This window comes from Mirounga leonina, unplaced genomic scaffold (assembly GCF_011800145.1).
Source record: "Mirounga leonina isolate KUSES-001 unplaced genomic scaffold, KU_Mleo_1.0 Mir_204, whole genome shotgun sequence".
NCBI lineage: Eukaryota > Metazoa > Chordata > Mammalia > Carnivora > Phocidae > Mirounga > Mirounga leonina.
In genome coordinates this window covers 7,845,584-7,859,762 of record NW_023270513.1, presented here as the reverse complement: position 1 = coordinate 7,859,762, position 14,179 = coordinate 7,845,584, and the positions used below count along the sequence as shown (strand labels likewise).

General features: G+C 38.3%; 1 protein-coding gene across 1 annotated transcript; it reads left to right on the top strand.

The window, feature by feature from the left end:
- Positions 1 to 5,463: 5,463 nt before the first annotated feature.
- Positions 5,464 to 13,843, top strand: TAF9B (TATA-box binding protein associated factor 9b). The gene is made up of 7 exons (XM_035028795.1): positions 5,464 to 5,563; positions 6,201 to 6,282; positions 6,597 to 6,733; positions 6,813 to 6,947; positions 7,767 to 7,842; positions 10,988 to 11,095; positions 11,921 to 13,843. The coding sequence occupies exons 1-7, from the start codon at positions 5,513 to 5,515 to the stop codon at positions 12,082 to 12,084; spliced, it is 753 nt and encodes a 250-aa protein (XP_034884686.1). The 5' UTR covers positions 5,464 to 5,512; the 3' UTR covers positions 12,085 to 13,843.
- The last annotated feature ends 336 nt before the right edge of the window (positions 13,844 to 14,179 follow it).

The following is a 14,179-nucleotide window of genomic DNA, read 5'->3' as shown; positions in this document are numbered from 1 at the left end:
AAAAAAAACAAAGCTGGATGTATCAAGCTCCCAGATTTCAAACTATACTACAAAGCTATGGTATTCAAACAGCATGACACTGGCACAAAAACAGACACATGGATCAATGAACTAGAATAGGGAACCCAGAAATAAACCCACTTATATGGTCAATATTCAATGACAAAGGAGGCAAGAATGTACAATGGGGAAAAGACCATCTCTTTTCAATAAATGGTGTTGAGAAAACCAGACAACAACATGCAAAAGAATGAAAGTAGACCACTTTTTACGCCATATACAAATATAAACCAAATAGATTAAAGACCTGAAACCATAAAACTCCTAAAAGAAAATATAGGCAGTAAACTCTTGGATATCAGTCTTGGCAATATTTTTCTGGATCTGTCTCCTCAGGCAACGTTAAACAAAAGCAAAAATAAACAATTGGTACTAGATCAAACTAAAAAGTTTTGGCACGGCAAAAGAAGCCATCAACAAAACAAAACAAAGGCAATCTGCTAAATGGGAAAAGATATTTGCCAATGATATATCTGATAATTGGTTAATATACAAAATATATAAAGAATTCATACAACCCAAGGCACCTGGGTGGTGCAGTCTGTTAAGCATCCAACTCTTGGTTTCAGCTCAGCTCATGATCTCAGGGCCATAAGATTGAGCCCCGCGTCAGGCTCTGCACTCAGTGGGGAGTCTGCTTGAGATATTTTCTTTCTCTGAAATAAATAAATCTTTAAAAGGTAAGAATTCATATAACTAAATGTCAAAAAACAATCAGATTAAAAAATATATACCATGGGGAAAACAGTTTCCTCAAAAAATTAAAGATAGAGGGGCACCTGGGTGGCTCAGTTGTTAAGCATCTGCCTTTGGTTCAGGTCATGATCCCAGGGTCCTGAGATTGAGCTGTGCATCAGGCTCCCTGCTCTGTGGGGGGCCTTCTTCTCCCTCTGCCACTCCCCCTGCTTGTGTTCCCTCTCTCGCTGTGTCTCTGTCAAATAAATAAATAAAATCTTTAAAAAAAATTAAAGATAGAAACACCATATGAGCCAACAATTCCATTTCTGGGTATTTATCCAAAGAAAACAAAAACACTAATTCAAAAAGATGTATGCGTCCCTGTTTACTGCATTATTTACGGTAGCCATGATAAGGAAGCAATCTAATGTTCATCAATAGATAAATGGATAAAGAAGATATAGTATATATATATATATATATACAATAGACTATTATTCAGCCATAAACAAGAGTGAAATCTTGCCATTTGTGACAACATGGATGGACCTAGGGAGTATTATACTAAGTAAAATAAGTCAGAGAAAGACAATTACCATATAATTTCACTTACATGTGGAATATAAAACAAAACAAAACAAAATAGAAATAGACTCATAAATACAGAGTACAAATTGGTGGTTGCCAGAGGGGAGGGTTTGGGGGGGGATGAGCAAAATAAGTGAAGAGGATTAAGAGGTACAAACTTCCAGCACAAATAAATAACTGGGATGTAAAGTACAGCATAGGGAATATAGCCAATAATATAATATTATAATAACTATGTATGATAACAGATGGTAACTAGATTTGTCATGTTGATCATTTCATAATGTATATAAATATCTAATCACTACGTTGGGATACCTGAAACTAATATAATATTGTATATCAACTATACCTTAATTTTAAGAATACTATAAAAAAAATCAAAGAATATTTTTGGCGGGGAGGGGCAGAGGAAGAGGGAGAAAGAGAATCTTATGCAGGCTCCACACCCAGTGGGCTTGATCTCACAACCCTGAGATCAGGGCCGAAGCTGAAATCAAAAGTCAGACACTCAACTGACTGAGCCACCTAGGTGCCCCCAAACAAAAGAATATTGATATCTTGTTCAAATACAAACTATATTTTGCTCATCTATGTTCACATTCAAGCAGAGATGTAAATATAAAGTTTGACATATTCTATTCAGTCTATAAACTTTGTACCAAAGAAAATGAAAAGATCTTATCTGCTAAGTGTACATACATCTTATATACAATACTGCTAAAAAAAAAAAAAAAAGGAATGTGATTGATTACCTGGGCTATTGAAGCTTTCAGAATGAAGTTTTGTTCACTTTTAAGTTTTCTCAAAATGTATAAAAGCACCTAGTGAGATTTTTTTACTGTACTGAAATGGAAGGAATACTCTCCATAAAACATGTGCCTTACAGGATGGCTATCATTGTTACTGCCCATAGAAAAGGTGTTAAAATGATGGCCTGCTGCAAACTTGCTTTCAAAATGCGGAACAAGGAAAATGTCCTTTAATTTGTAAATATACTGAGGATGAGAATGGTGAAAGGATTACAGTTAAACAGATATGTATATGCTGTCTCTCTAAAACCGCTTGATGATCTTTGAACAGGCCATATGGAGACTAGAAAAGAATTAACTGACCGTGCCCAAGTTGCCTGATGTTATGTGTAGGCTACAACAAAAACTCATACAGAAACTCATACAGTTTTTGGAAATAAGACTGCTTCAGAACAACAACAAAAACTCACCAGAAAGGCACCCAAGTTAAACAGGACTCTTGTTTCTTTACTAAAATTTTAACTTATTTGGAATCCAACTTCACTTTCACAAGTTGAAACTACCTCTGCACTTTAAAGCCTTTTTCCCTCAAGGAAAAAAAAGGGTTTAATTTATGATGACATCTAACATGCTTTGGAATGTTAAAAAATGATGAACGTTTTAGTCATGGACAGCCTATAGGATGAATGTATAGATGCAAAGGGCCTGACTGACAAATAGCTGGTCTACTAAGACAAGCCTCTAGTACTAAGTGAATAGACATTTCTGGAGAACTGAAAACTAACTCCTACAAACCTGCTATTCCTAGTAAGTAATACTTAGGATTACATCCTCAAACACTTTTTTTGAAAGGACATTTAGGTTGATGTCACCACACTGGACTGACACCAAGAATCAGTCTAATGTGGGCTTGATAAGACCAGAGATGCATATCAAAGTGAATATTATGTTAGATTATATTCAGTTTTACCACTACATAAAAGAAAACAAGGATGTCCTAAAGGCTGCAGGCAGTTCAGAGAAATATTATTGGAAAAGAAAGAGAGTAAAAATATCCTACTGTACCATAGAGCCAAAAGAAACATTTCACTGTTATTTTTTACTAAATATGGGCAACAGATATGTCTAACTTGTCATACATATTGTATTTACATTCTCCTTTTTAAAAGTCTTACATTTATGTATATTAATAATATATACTACAACCTATAAAATTTAAACATTCAAGAATTAAAATAGGGGCACCTGGGTGGCTCAGTCATTAAGCGTCTGCCTTAGGCTCAGGTCATGATCCCAGAGTCCTGGGATTGAGCCCTCCATCGGGCTCCCTGCTCCGCGGGAAGCCTGCTTCTCCCTCTCCCACTCCCCCTGCTTGTGTTCCCTCTCTCGCTGTGTCTCTTTCTGTCAAATAAATAAAATCTTAAAAAAAAAAAAGAATTAAAATAAATTGCTGTAACAGGTGACAGAAATATGAAAAATACTGTCATATTTTCTCAAAGTATTTACTTAGTCCTACTATTAATACTAATTGTTTAACTGTTAACTAGTCCTATTGTTTTGTTTAAATAATAGCATGTAACAGAAAAGTAATACAGGAAAACATAATTTTAAATAAACATCTACTTTCATATTTGTATATTAAAGTAATAACACTTTTGCACAATTATTTATTATGTATTAAAAGTCTTTTCATCTAGTATAGCTGTGTCCTGTGTTGGCGCTCTAAAGGTTGGTCATCCCAACGGTATAGTACCATTTGGATGGGGGAACAAAATATAAAAACAGGTAATATTTGTAAATTACATAGACAAGAAACTGGTAAACTGTGGTGCCTTCTGTGAAAGATAAATTAGTGGGTGGAATAAGCCAGAGAGGGTTTCTTTTTCTTATTTTTAGAACTTTGTACCTTGTGCATGTACTACCTAGTCCAAAGGGAGAAAAACATTATTAGTCTTACACAGTGATTGCTCAGAGTGAGCTGAGAAAGGTGCTTGCAGGCGCATAGGGCTCAGGGTTCCCACTGGAAACAATGTGTTAAGAACACGTGGTTCTTGGGGAACATGCCCCAAATTCAAGATGGCTGCCTGGTGGATGACTGATTCAGATGAGCCTGATGAGGTAAGCTGGTGCCCAAAACTGAAGGGTCTGCTAACCCCCACGAATCAGTATGAATTTGTTTTGTGAAGGAAGCCATTAGAGGGTTTTAAAGAAAGGAATATAATTATGTGATTTATGACTAAGAGATCCTTTTGGTTGTGTGAAGAATGTGGGGTAGCCCTGTTGCGAGGACCTATTTCTGTAGTCTTGGTGAGTATGGCTGTTTGGGTTTAAACTGTTCGCGTGGTAGCACTGAATGAGGATGTGGAGACACATTTAGACATGGTGCGACTTTGGGAAGTGGCCCTGATGAGACCTGCTATAGATTGTGGATTGCGGGGAGGGGGGTGCATAACATGGATTACTGCTGTTTCTGGGCTGGGTAGCTCAGAGCGCCTCTTTCTGGGATGGAGAACACTAGGGCATTGGTGGACTGTGGAGGAATAAGAAAGAGTTCTCTTTGGGACACTTGAAGCCAGAGATGCATGTTTTTTTGAAAGTCACTCAGGTTATTGCGTGGAAACTGGGGAGGGGAGGGCATCTGTGAGGCAAAGTGACAGCCCTGGGTGGGCCTCAGCAGGGACAGAGAGGAAACTACTCAGGGAAAAGGCTGGAGGGGCTCCAGCAGAGAATCTTGCAGGCCCGCAAAGGCTTTAAGCTTTTCATCAGTAAGAAATGGGCGACAATGGCAGGGCTTTGAGCATGATGAGAGTTGACCAAAGGCCTGCTGTGTGGAGAGCAGGCTATAAGGTAGAGTTGCCAGATTTAGCAAATAAAAATACAGAATGCCCAGTTACATTTAAATGTGAGATCAACCACAAGTAATTTCGTAGACAAGTACAGTCCATGTAGTATTGGGGCTATACTTTAGCTAAAACTGTATTCCTCGTTGATCTGACACATTTACCTGTTATTTACTCAGGCAACCCTATCACAGGGGCAGGTGGAGGGAGCCCCTGCGGGCATTGCAGGGAAATGGAAGGGGCCAGAGCAGCAGCAGCAAAGTGTGAAGAGGGGTCCCAGAAAAGACAAGGGTGACCCATTTGGTACATTTTACCGGAGAACAGCTCTATGAAGACGAGCTTCTTGGCTCTTCCAAGTGTTGGCCGAGGGTTCCTCAGGGAAGACTTGCCCGTCTCTTCCAAACCTCCCGAGCCCGCGGCTGGCTCCACTGCTAGCCCTGCTGCCCTCCGACTCCACGGCGCGGAGCAGCAGCTGAAAAGCAGCAGCCCGCGGGGCCGCGCTCTAACCCCGCCTTCCGCACCCCGCAGGGGTGGAGCCTGAGCGAGGAGCCTGCGAGCAGCCCTCTCTCCCCGGATGACGAGCGGCAGGATAATATGGAGTCCGGCAAGATGGCGCCTCCCAAGAACGCTCCGAGAGATGCCTTGGTAAGTGCGAAGGCTGAGAGGCGGGGCAGGAAGCTCGGCGCGGCTGGCGTCTTGGGAGGCAGGCCCTGGCGGAGGGCGTCCGGACGGGCTCGCGTGCCCGCTTCGGCCCAATCGGGGCGGCCAGAAGGAGTGGGATACGGGGGTGCCCTGGACCCCGGGGCGTTTCTCCCGCAGCCCTGGCCGCCCCGCTAGGGGGAGGCTTGCGGCCCGCCAGAGTGCGCAGTCCAGCCACCCGGCTTTGTCTCCTGGACCTTGGGCCCCAGACGCTTTGTCGTCTCGCCAGGTCTGTGAGCCCTGACTCTCGCGTCCAGTGTACTGATGCTAGCTTCCCCCATCGCCGCATCCGAAAATGACAGCCAGCTGTAGCCTCCCCTAGCTTTCCCGATGAGAAAGCCAACCCGGGCCTTTTTCTTCTCTCTTTGCCCCCGCCCCCGCCCCAAAATAAAAAGTTTTCAAGAGAGATTACGACGGCTTTTGGTGTGATCCTGACACTCACTTGAAAGGAAAAGTATATGAGTACAAGTCTGGAGCCCAGAAGAAGGGGGAACTTTTATCACAAATATAAATACTACCTTTGGTCCAGTCTTGATTTCCAGTACCTAGATTATGCATCTGGCGTTTTTATTCGAATCCACAGGTGATGGCACAAATCCTGAAGGATATGGGAATTACGGAGTATGAACCAAGGGTTATAAATCAAATGTTGGAATTTGCTTTCCGTAAGTTAACAAAACACCAAAAACTTGCCTAACTTGTGAATTTGAAAACATTGTTTTCTTGTAAGAACATTTTCAACTAAACTGCTTGAACAGTTACTATCATAGAATTCAGCCTAAAGCAGTAAAAAAAAGAGCTCAAGCTAAGGGGACAGTAGTATTTATACCGTAGTATCTCTTTAAAATTGGCCATGCAAATAGGACAATTATAGAACCAAAATTCATGAACTTTCTAGAAGTTAGTAGAACCTCCCATTAAGAAAAGTGACCATAAATATTAAGCTGTTTTCATGTTTAATAATGTTTTGTTCTTAAAGGATATGTGACTACAATTCTGGATGATGCAAAAATTTATTCAAGCCATGCTAAGAAACCTAATGTTGATGCAGATGATGTGAGACTGGCAATCCAGTGTCGCGCTGATCAATCTTTTACTTCTCCTCCTCCAAGAGATGTGAGCAAACTTATCTGAAGTTCATCTTACATAAAATTTCTTAGATTGTAGTTCTAATAAGGATTTTTCTTTTTTTTAGTTTTTACTGGATATTGCAAGGCAGAAAAATCAAACCCCTTTACCACTGATTAAGCCATATGCAGGACCCAGACTGCCACCTGACAGATACTGCTTAACAGCTCCAAACTATAGGCTGAAGTCCTTAATTAAAAAGGTAAGAATCTGTGGTCAGCTTAGTTTTTTAAAAAGGTGAGATGTGTTAGGGGAAATTTGTAAAAAGCAGATTCCTGTAGATAGATTAGTAGGTTAAAGACTAAGATAATTTACTAGGACTTTTTAAATTTATAGCCTTGAAAATACCATCTCTGCAATTAGCTACTATGTTAAAATACAAAACACAAGATCCAAGATTTTTAGAACAAAAAGGAACTTTAGCGTTTATCTAACTCAACAATTCATTTTCACATCAGGGAACTGATCCTCAATTCATCTATGGAATTAGTAGCAAAGCTGGGACTGATTCCCAGGTCTCATAACTCCCAGTATTTACATTTTATCAGTTTTTTGTGGCACCTTATAACAGAGTAAATGGTATACCATCAGGAATTGGACTCACTTTCTGAAATATGACCTAAGGCTCTCCCACCACTGAAAAAGTTCTCCCCACATTCAGCTAGCTGCCTTTGTTGTCCGAAATTCTGCTATAAGAGCACCTTTCTTTTTAGGTTAAGATATTGACTAGTTAAGATTAAAAATCATGAAGATGTTAGCTATTATCCCCAAATAAGACTCTACCCTAAACTTAAATACTATATACAATTTTATATTATGTGTACTCATATCCTTTATATAGATTTATGTTTTGTTTATACTATTATATATGCTTGTGAAGACCCTAGTTTAAATGTTGGATTTAGAATGGAACAGAAACAGGACATTCTTGCCATGGGTTACCATTAATAATTCATTCCTGGTAAGTTTAGGGGTCAGATCGGAACAATATTAAAATTAATAAGTTTTTTAAATCCCCTAGGGACCTAACCAAGGAAGATTAGTACCACGGTTAAGTGTTGGTGCTGTTAGTAGCAGACCTTCCACTCCTACTGTAGGTAAGTGAGAGAATGAAATGACTTTTCTGTCTGGTAAAGAAGTTCCTCGGCGCTTGATTTTGAACTATAATCCAAGTCAAAAGCTGAGTCAGAAATTCCCAAATGTGTGTTGCCACTGATAACATTTGCTTGTCCTCTAGTAAAACTATAAACATATATTTTATCAGATTTCAAAATGAGAAAGCCACAAGGAGTATCTTATCCCAAATGAGTATAGAATTGGACATTACCCAGCATTGTTGTTGGTATAAACTAGGCACCAAAAGTTTAAGCTGTGTTCTGCCTTCTATACAAATCAAGTTGCCAAACATTCATGGCAGTAGCCTGCTTATTATCAGAAATAAATTTGAGTAAACTGGCAAGAGAATGCAACCAAAAGAAGTTTAAAATGTACAAGAAGTTGCAAAAAAAATAAGTTTATCAAAGAAAAAAATCACTGTTTTTAATACTAATCTTTTCAAGAATAGTAGTATTGATTATCAACTATATTGCCCCTTCAGGCTGTCTCCTGTGCCCTTTGTGACAGGGCTCCGTCATTCTTTGAGCATTTCTTGCTTTCTGGCACAAGATGTTCTAAGCTCACCTTAATTTTCCTTACCCCAGTGCTACAAACAGCCACTTCTCCAAAGAGCTGTGGTTCCTTTGCATGGAGAATGGTATTTAGAAACCATGATTTTTTTTTAATGTTATTTAGCTAATAAAACACAAATGGATTTAGATTTCCTGATTTTTTGGTCCTATATTCCTGCTGGATTTCTCATGAAGTATTTTCAGACATAACCCTTCTCTTTGACCTGTATTGATTTTTTTTTGGCTCTTAGGTTTATAACTTGAGTCCTACAGATGTCATATAGCTCTAATGTAAGCAGCATTTGATTTTTGCAGTGTGTAGATAATCTCTTCATATTCTCATTTCAACATTTTAAGACCAACCTGGTATAATATTAATTGTACACTTCTAATTTACCCGCACGTGACCTTTGTGGACAGAAATTTGCCTATGTAATTTGTGTAACTTTTCGGTCATATACTGTTTATCTGTGGATTCATATTACTTCAGTGAATACCAGTTTTTTTTTTTTTTTAAAGATTTTTATTTATTTATTTGAGAGAGAATGAGAGAGACAGAGAGCACATGAGAGGGGGGAGGGTCAGAGGGAGAAGCAGACTCCCCGCCGAGCAGGGAGCCCGATGCGGGACTCGATGCGGGACTCGATCCAGGGACTCCAGGATCATGACCTGAGCCGAAGGCAGTCACTTAACCAACTGAGCCACCCAGGCGCCCCAGTGAATACCAGTTTTTTAAAAAACTCTAGGCTGTGGTAATCTGTTACACATGTTGTCAAGTTAACCAATTTTAGTTATCAGTTTTGATTTTTATCCCTGTTAGACACTTATTATATGTTTTAGAGATTTTTAATCTAGAATGAGGGAGCTGCTAAACTCTAGTATTAAAGATACAAGTTTTAAACTTTAAAAAAATGAATTTTATAAAGCATTCAAGATCTTAGTATCTACCGTGTTCAGTTTTAAAGCTGAAACTCCATACTTACTTAAATGATAGCAAATCCTTATGGTAATGGCCAAAACATCTACCTATTGTGAATTTCCTTGACAAAATAAAATACCTAATACTGTTTCATTAAGCTTCACCAAATTCTTTGAACTGACCCTTAATACATCAGAAAACTTGCCTGGGAATGAAGATATGTTAGAGTAAGGCCTCACCTCCTAAGTTGGGGAGAGAAAGCACTAAAACCAAATTCTTGGGTACCTTTGAGCTTTCTTCCCCCATTCAGACTTTCTTCCTCTTTGTCCCTAGGGAGGATAGCTGTAGTTTTTTCAGCAACTCTTCCCTGGGCACACTGCTGGTTCTGGGGGAAGGGATGTATGGAAAGCCTGCACCCCCAAAGGAAAAACTAGGAACAGACGTGTTTCCATAAATTTTTTAAGAGAGCTATAGTTATGATGTCAGTATGTCTTTCTGAGTCTTGCAAAATTCATTCATTAAGCAAAAATTTGTGCAGTACCCATTAGGAGTAGGGCACAAAAACCATATGCTCATTAAGGATAAAGTCTCAGCCAAGGCTTGTAATTTAGTGAACGAGATAAGACACTAATAAAGGCTCTCATACTATGTCAAGGGAATTTCAGAGGCAGGCAATGACTTCTGAGCAAATCAAATTTTATAAAATGGGGTGGTATTTGAGTTGTACCTGGAATAATGGGCAGAATTAAGATGGGGGCGGGATTTAGACTAAATTATCTCCAACATCCCTTTCTGCTTAAAAAAGTACCTGGGGGGTGCCTGGGTGGCTCAGTTGGTTAGGCAACTGCCTTCGGCTCAGGTCATGATCCTGGAGTCCCTGGATCGAGTCCCGCATTGGGCTCCCTGCTCGGCAGGGAGCCTGCTTCTGCCTCTGACCCTCCCCCTTCTCATGTGCTCTCTCTCTCTCTCATTCTGTCTCAAATAAATAAAAATCTTAAAAAAAAAAAAAAAAGTACCTGGGTATAGAATAGGAATACGACTTTTGCACCCACCTGGGCACCCTAAGAGGGTCTATTTGATAGGCTTTTGTTAGATGCATGTTGATTTAGCTTCATGAGCCTAGTAGACATTTTCTAATTCTCATTAAGTGACGGAGATTAAAAATGCCACCTAACGTAAGGAATAGCAAACTTGGGTCTTTATTCTGCTAGCTCATTTAGACACTCAATTTCACAACTTCATGTAGCTAAAATTCAGAGTCAGATGCTATTTGAAGAGCTTTACAGAGATTATTTTAATTTTCACAAGAATCCTATGTAATAGGTACTGCTGTCCCATTTGACAGGTGAGAAAACTGAAGTACTAAAAGATTAAATTTTAAACTTGCCCAAGGACTTTCAGCTAGTACGTGATAAAGCCCGGATTCAAACTCAAGTAGGTAGGCTCCAGAGCCTACTTCTTTACCACTATACTATACTGAATTTTTAGCATCTGAACTATTGAGCTTGTACTTCGCTTATTTCTGATGAGTTTTTTCCTCACCTTTCATTAGTTCTCTGTGTTTTGAAGGTAGTTTCTGATAAGCTAAGGAGTGCAGAATATGAACCCATATAATGAAGTCCTGTAACTAACATGGTCTGTTAATTACAACCACAGCAACCCAGCAAACGTCTGTCCCAAATAAAGTTGCACCTCCAGTGTCAGTGACAAGCCAAAGATTTACGGTGCAGATTCCACCTTCTCAGTCCACACCTGTCAAATCAGGTAACATGATGGGCGGGGGTGGGGCGGTGGGGGGTTTCAAGTGGTTCTTTTTAGAAGTTTTTTTTGAATTTTTAAAATTTGTGCATAATTTGTGATTATAGAACAGTTTGTATTCCTATAGCAAGAATTGTTTTAATATCATACCAGGAAGGTGGCAGTAATGCTGCAAATCAGTTCTTCAGAAGGGTCTATGAGCCCACTAAAACTATGTGTGATTTTACATATATGTAATGTTTTGGGAGAGGAGAGTATTCAGTATGACCATCAGAGTCTCAACACTGAATTAAAAGAAGCTGGGGTCCACAAATCTAAGGCATCTTCAGGGAAAAGCACTTAGGGGTAAAGCTCAAGGAAATAATATAACTTAATGTACATCAAATAATTATACCTTCACTCACTTCATTGAAGGGTACATATAAAGTTGGGATAATACGTAAGTAGAATTCTGCTACAGCATAGTTTATTACTGCATGTATTTCAATTTTACATCTTCTGACATCTAACTGTACACAGTAAACTACTTGTAAGGGAAATGGGATTCCTGACCCTGAACATGTGCCTTTAGTGTGTTCCATGAGTCCAGTGCACTGCTTCCCATGGCTAGATACTACCTAAAATTTTAGGTGGTTAAAAAAAAAAAAAAAAAATTTTAATGTTGTACTAGATACTAGCTTAAGTACTAAAATATTTTGTTGAACTCTTAATGTAGCATGAATACCCAAGTTTCTTCTATGATGTAGTTGCAATTCATGCTATTAAATTATTAGAATTAGCCTTGTTGAATATTGGGTAATTCAGTTTGAGGGTGTTTTCTCCTCTTTACAGTTCCTGCAACAACTGCAGTTCAAAATGTTCTGATTAATCCTTCAATAATTGGGCCCAAAAATATTCTTATTACCACCAACATGGTTTCATCACAGAACATGGCCAATGAATCAAACCCATTGAAAAGAAAACACGAAGATGATGATGATAATGATACTATGTAAGGAATACAATCAAGATGTATTTCAAACGTGTAGTTGGTTTGGAGCCCATTATACTGAACTAGAATGTTCTCTATCTTCTCAAGTTTTATCTTAGAAAACTTAAATGTAGCTGCAGTATTTTTCACATTAGCTTAAATTGTTAATTTTTTTCTTAGTTCAAGTAAAGTATTTGTTTCTTGGTATTTTGATTAATGTTGAATTCTACCATGACAATTTTATATTTGGAAGCAATTTTCTGCCATGTATCACTGACAGCAGCACTTAAGTTTCAAGTTTCTACAGCCTGATCAGTGGACTAATCTTTAATAGCATAATTTCTCATCTACATTTAAATACTACTTTCTTTTATAAGGTAAAATAGTCACAATTTTTGTTTTCACCAACTTTTTTGACCAAATCTCTAACTTTAGGAAGTATTTTTTGGAAAGGATGGATTTAAAGAGATTCTAAATTTGGAGTGTATTTGTTTCTTGGTGTTCCCTAACCTCCCATGTCCTCAACCCCATTTCTAGATCCCATTCATTTTCTGTACCACCTCTTCCCCATACGCTTAAGTTTCTCCCAATACTCTTAGAAGGCCAAAACTCGAGTTTAAAAAACATGTAATTCCTGACAATACAGTTCAGTGTCATTTTCCTGTTTTTAAAACCTGCTTTACATGCCTGAAAGTTTGCTTTGCTGTTTTTCTCTCCATACCAGAGCACTTGAGTTTTATCCATTGCCTTTCATGCTGAGCTTTTACTCTGCTTTTAACACAGTTTGGGGTCAGTTACAGTTTATCTTATATTCCAAGTCGATAATGCCACCATTATTTCACATTTCTAAATTTAACAGAGATGCTATAGCTTAAGATCTGCCTTGATAAGTATATTTACACTGGACCTAGGCAAAAACCACTGAAGAGCAAGTGTTTTTTTTTTTTCCTTTCTACCACATACATATATGCTATGATCACTACTGCTTGAACCCTGCTGGATATCATATATGAGATGGGATCAGACCTAAAAATTATCTAATTGTTTTCCTTCCTCTAGAAGGCCAACAACAAAAACAAGTCGGTGTAATGTGACCTGCACTTATGTGTACTGTGCATAGGTTTCCCAGTAATGTTGCTAAACACCTTTCCCTATTTTCCATTTATACACGTTTAAACATCTTGGTGGGAAAGATTGCAAAGCTTTCAAAAATATAAATAGGCTTGTTTTTTAAGTAAGTTTGACATATTCAATATAGGAATTTTGGAGAATTTTCTAAAATAAATTTTCACATAATTTAGAACCTATAGTCAAGGATCCTCAAAACATAACACAAGAAAGTTTCATGTTAGGATGGTGCTTGATACATTGAAGAGAAAGAGTCCAGTGACAGAGAAGACATGTCTCATCACCATTTGAGTGTTTTTGAATATTAGGAAAAAGGTAGTATCAAACTTAAAAAACAGATCTGATCATCATAGGAGAAAAATGTTCAATATATAGCATAGGATATCATTACTTGAATGTTCTCAGGGAAGCAGCATGTCAAAAAGCCTAGGTTCTAGTCCTGGCTCCATCATTTACCAACTATGTGACCTTACTTCACCTCTGAGCCTAGTTCTCAGTAATAGGAAAGTAACACACCGACCCTGCCTACCTCACAGGGATGTTGTGAGGGTTTAATTAGCATATGTGAAAATTCCTTTGCAATTGTAAAATGGTTTATAACTCTAAGAAATTGTTAATGTATTTGTTCCAAGATTATTAATAAAAAGTTGAACTTACCATTTATCTTTCATTTTTGATTTAAGGGATTCAAGGAAGATGAACAAGACCCAGTAATTCTGAGGCCCAAAAAGCAATTAAGATTTAATGGGTGACTTAATTATAAATCAGGGAATTGCTTGCTTTTATTTGGAATCAGCACGTGACTCATAGTAAAGCAAAAATAAAAATGAATATGGGTTTAAATCTGTTAAAAACATGCTGTCTTTGGTAGGAATTTGTACATATAACTGAGGCACTTGCAAGGTCAGCCAGTTTTCACATGAAGACTGCTTTATCTTGCAGAACTCCCTTCCCTAATTATGTCTACCTAATATAGCTTCTAGAATGACTTA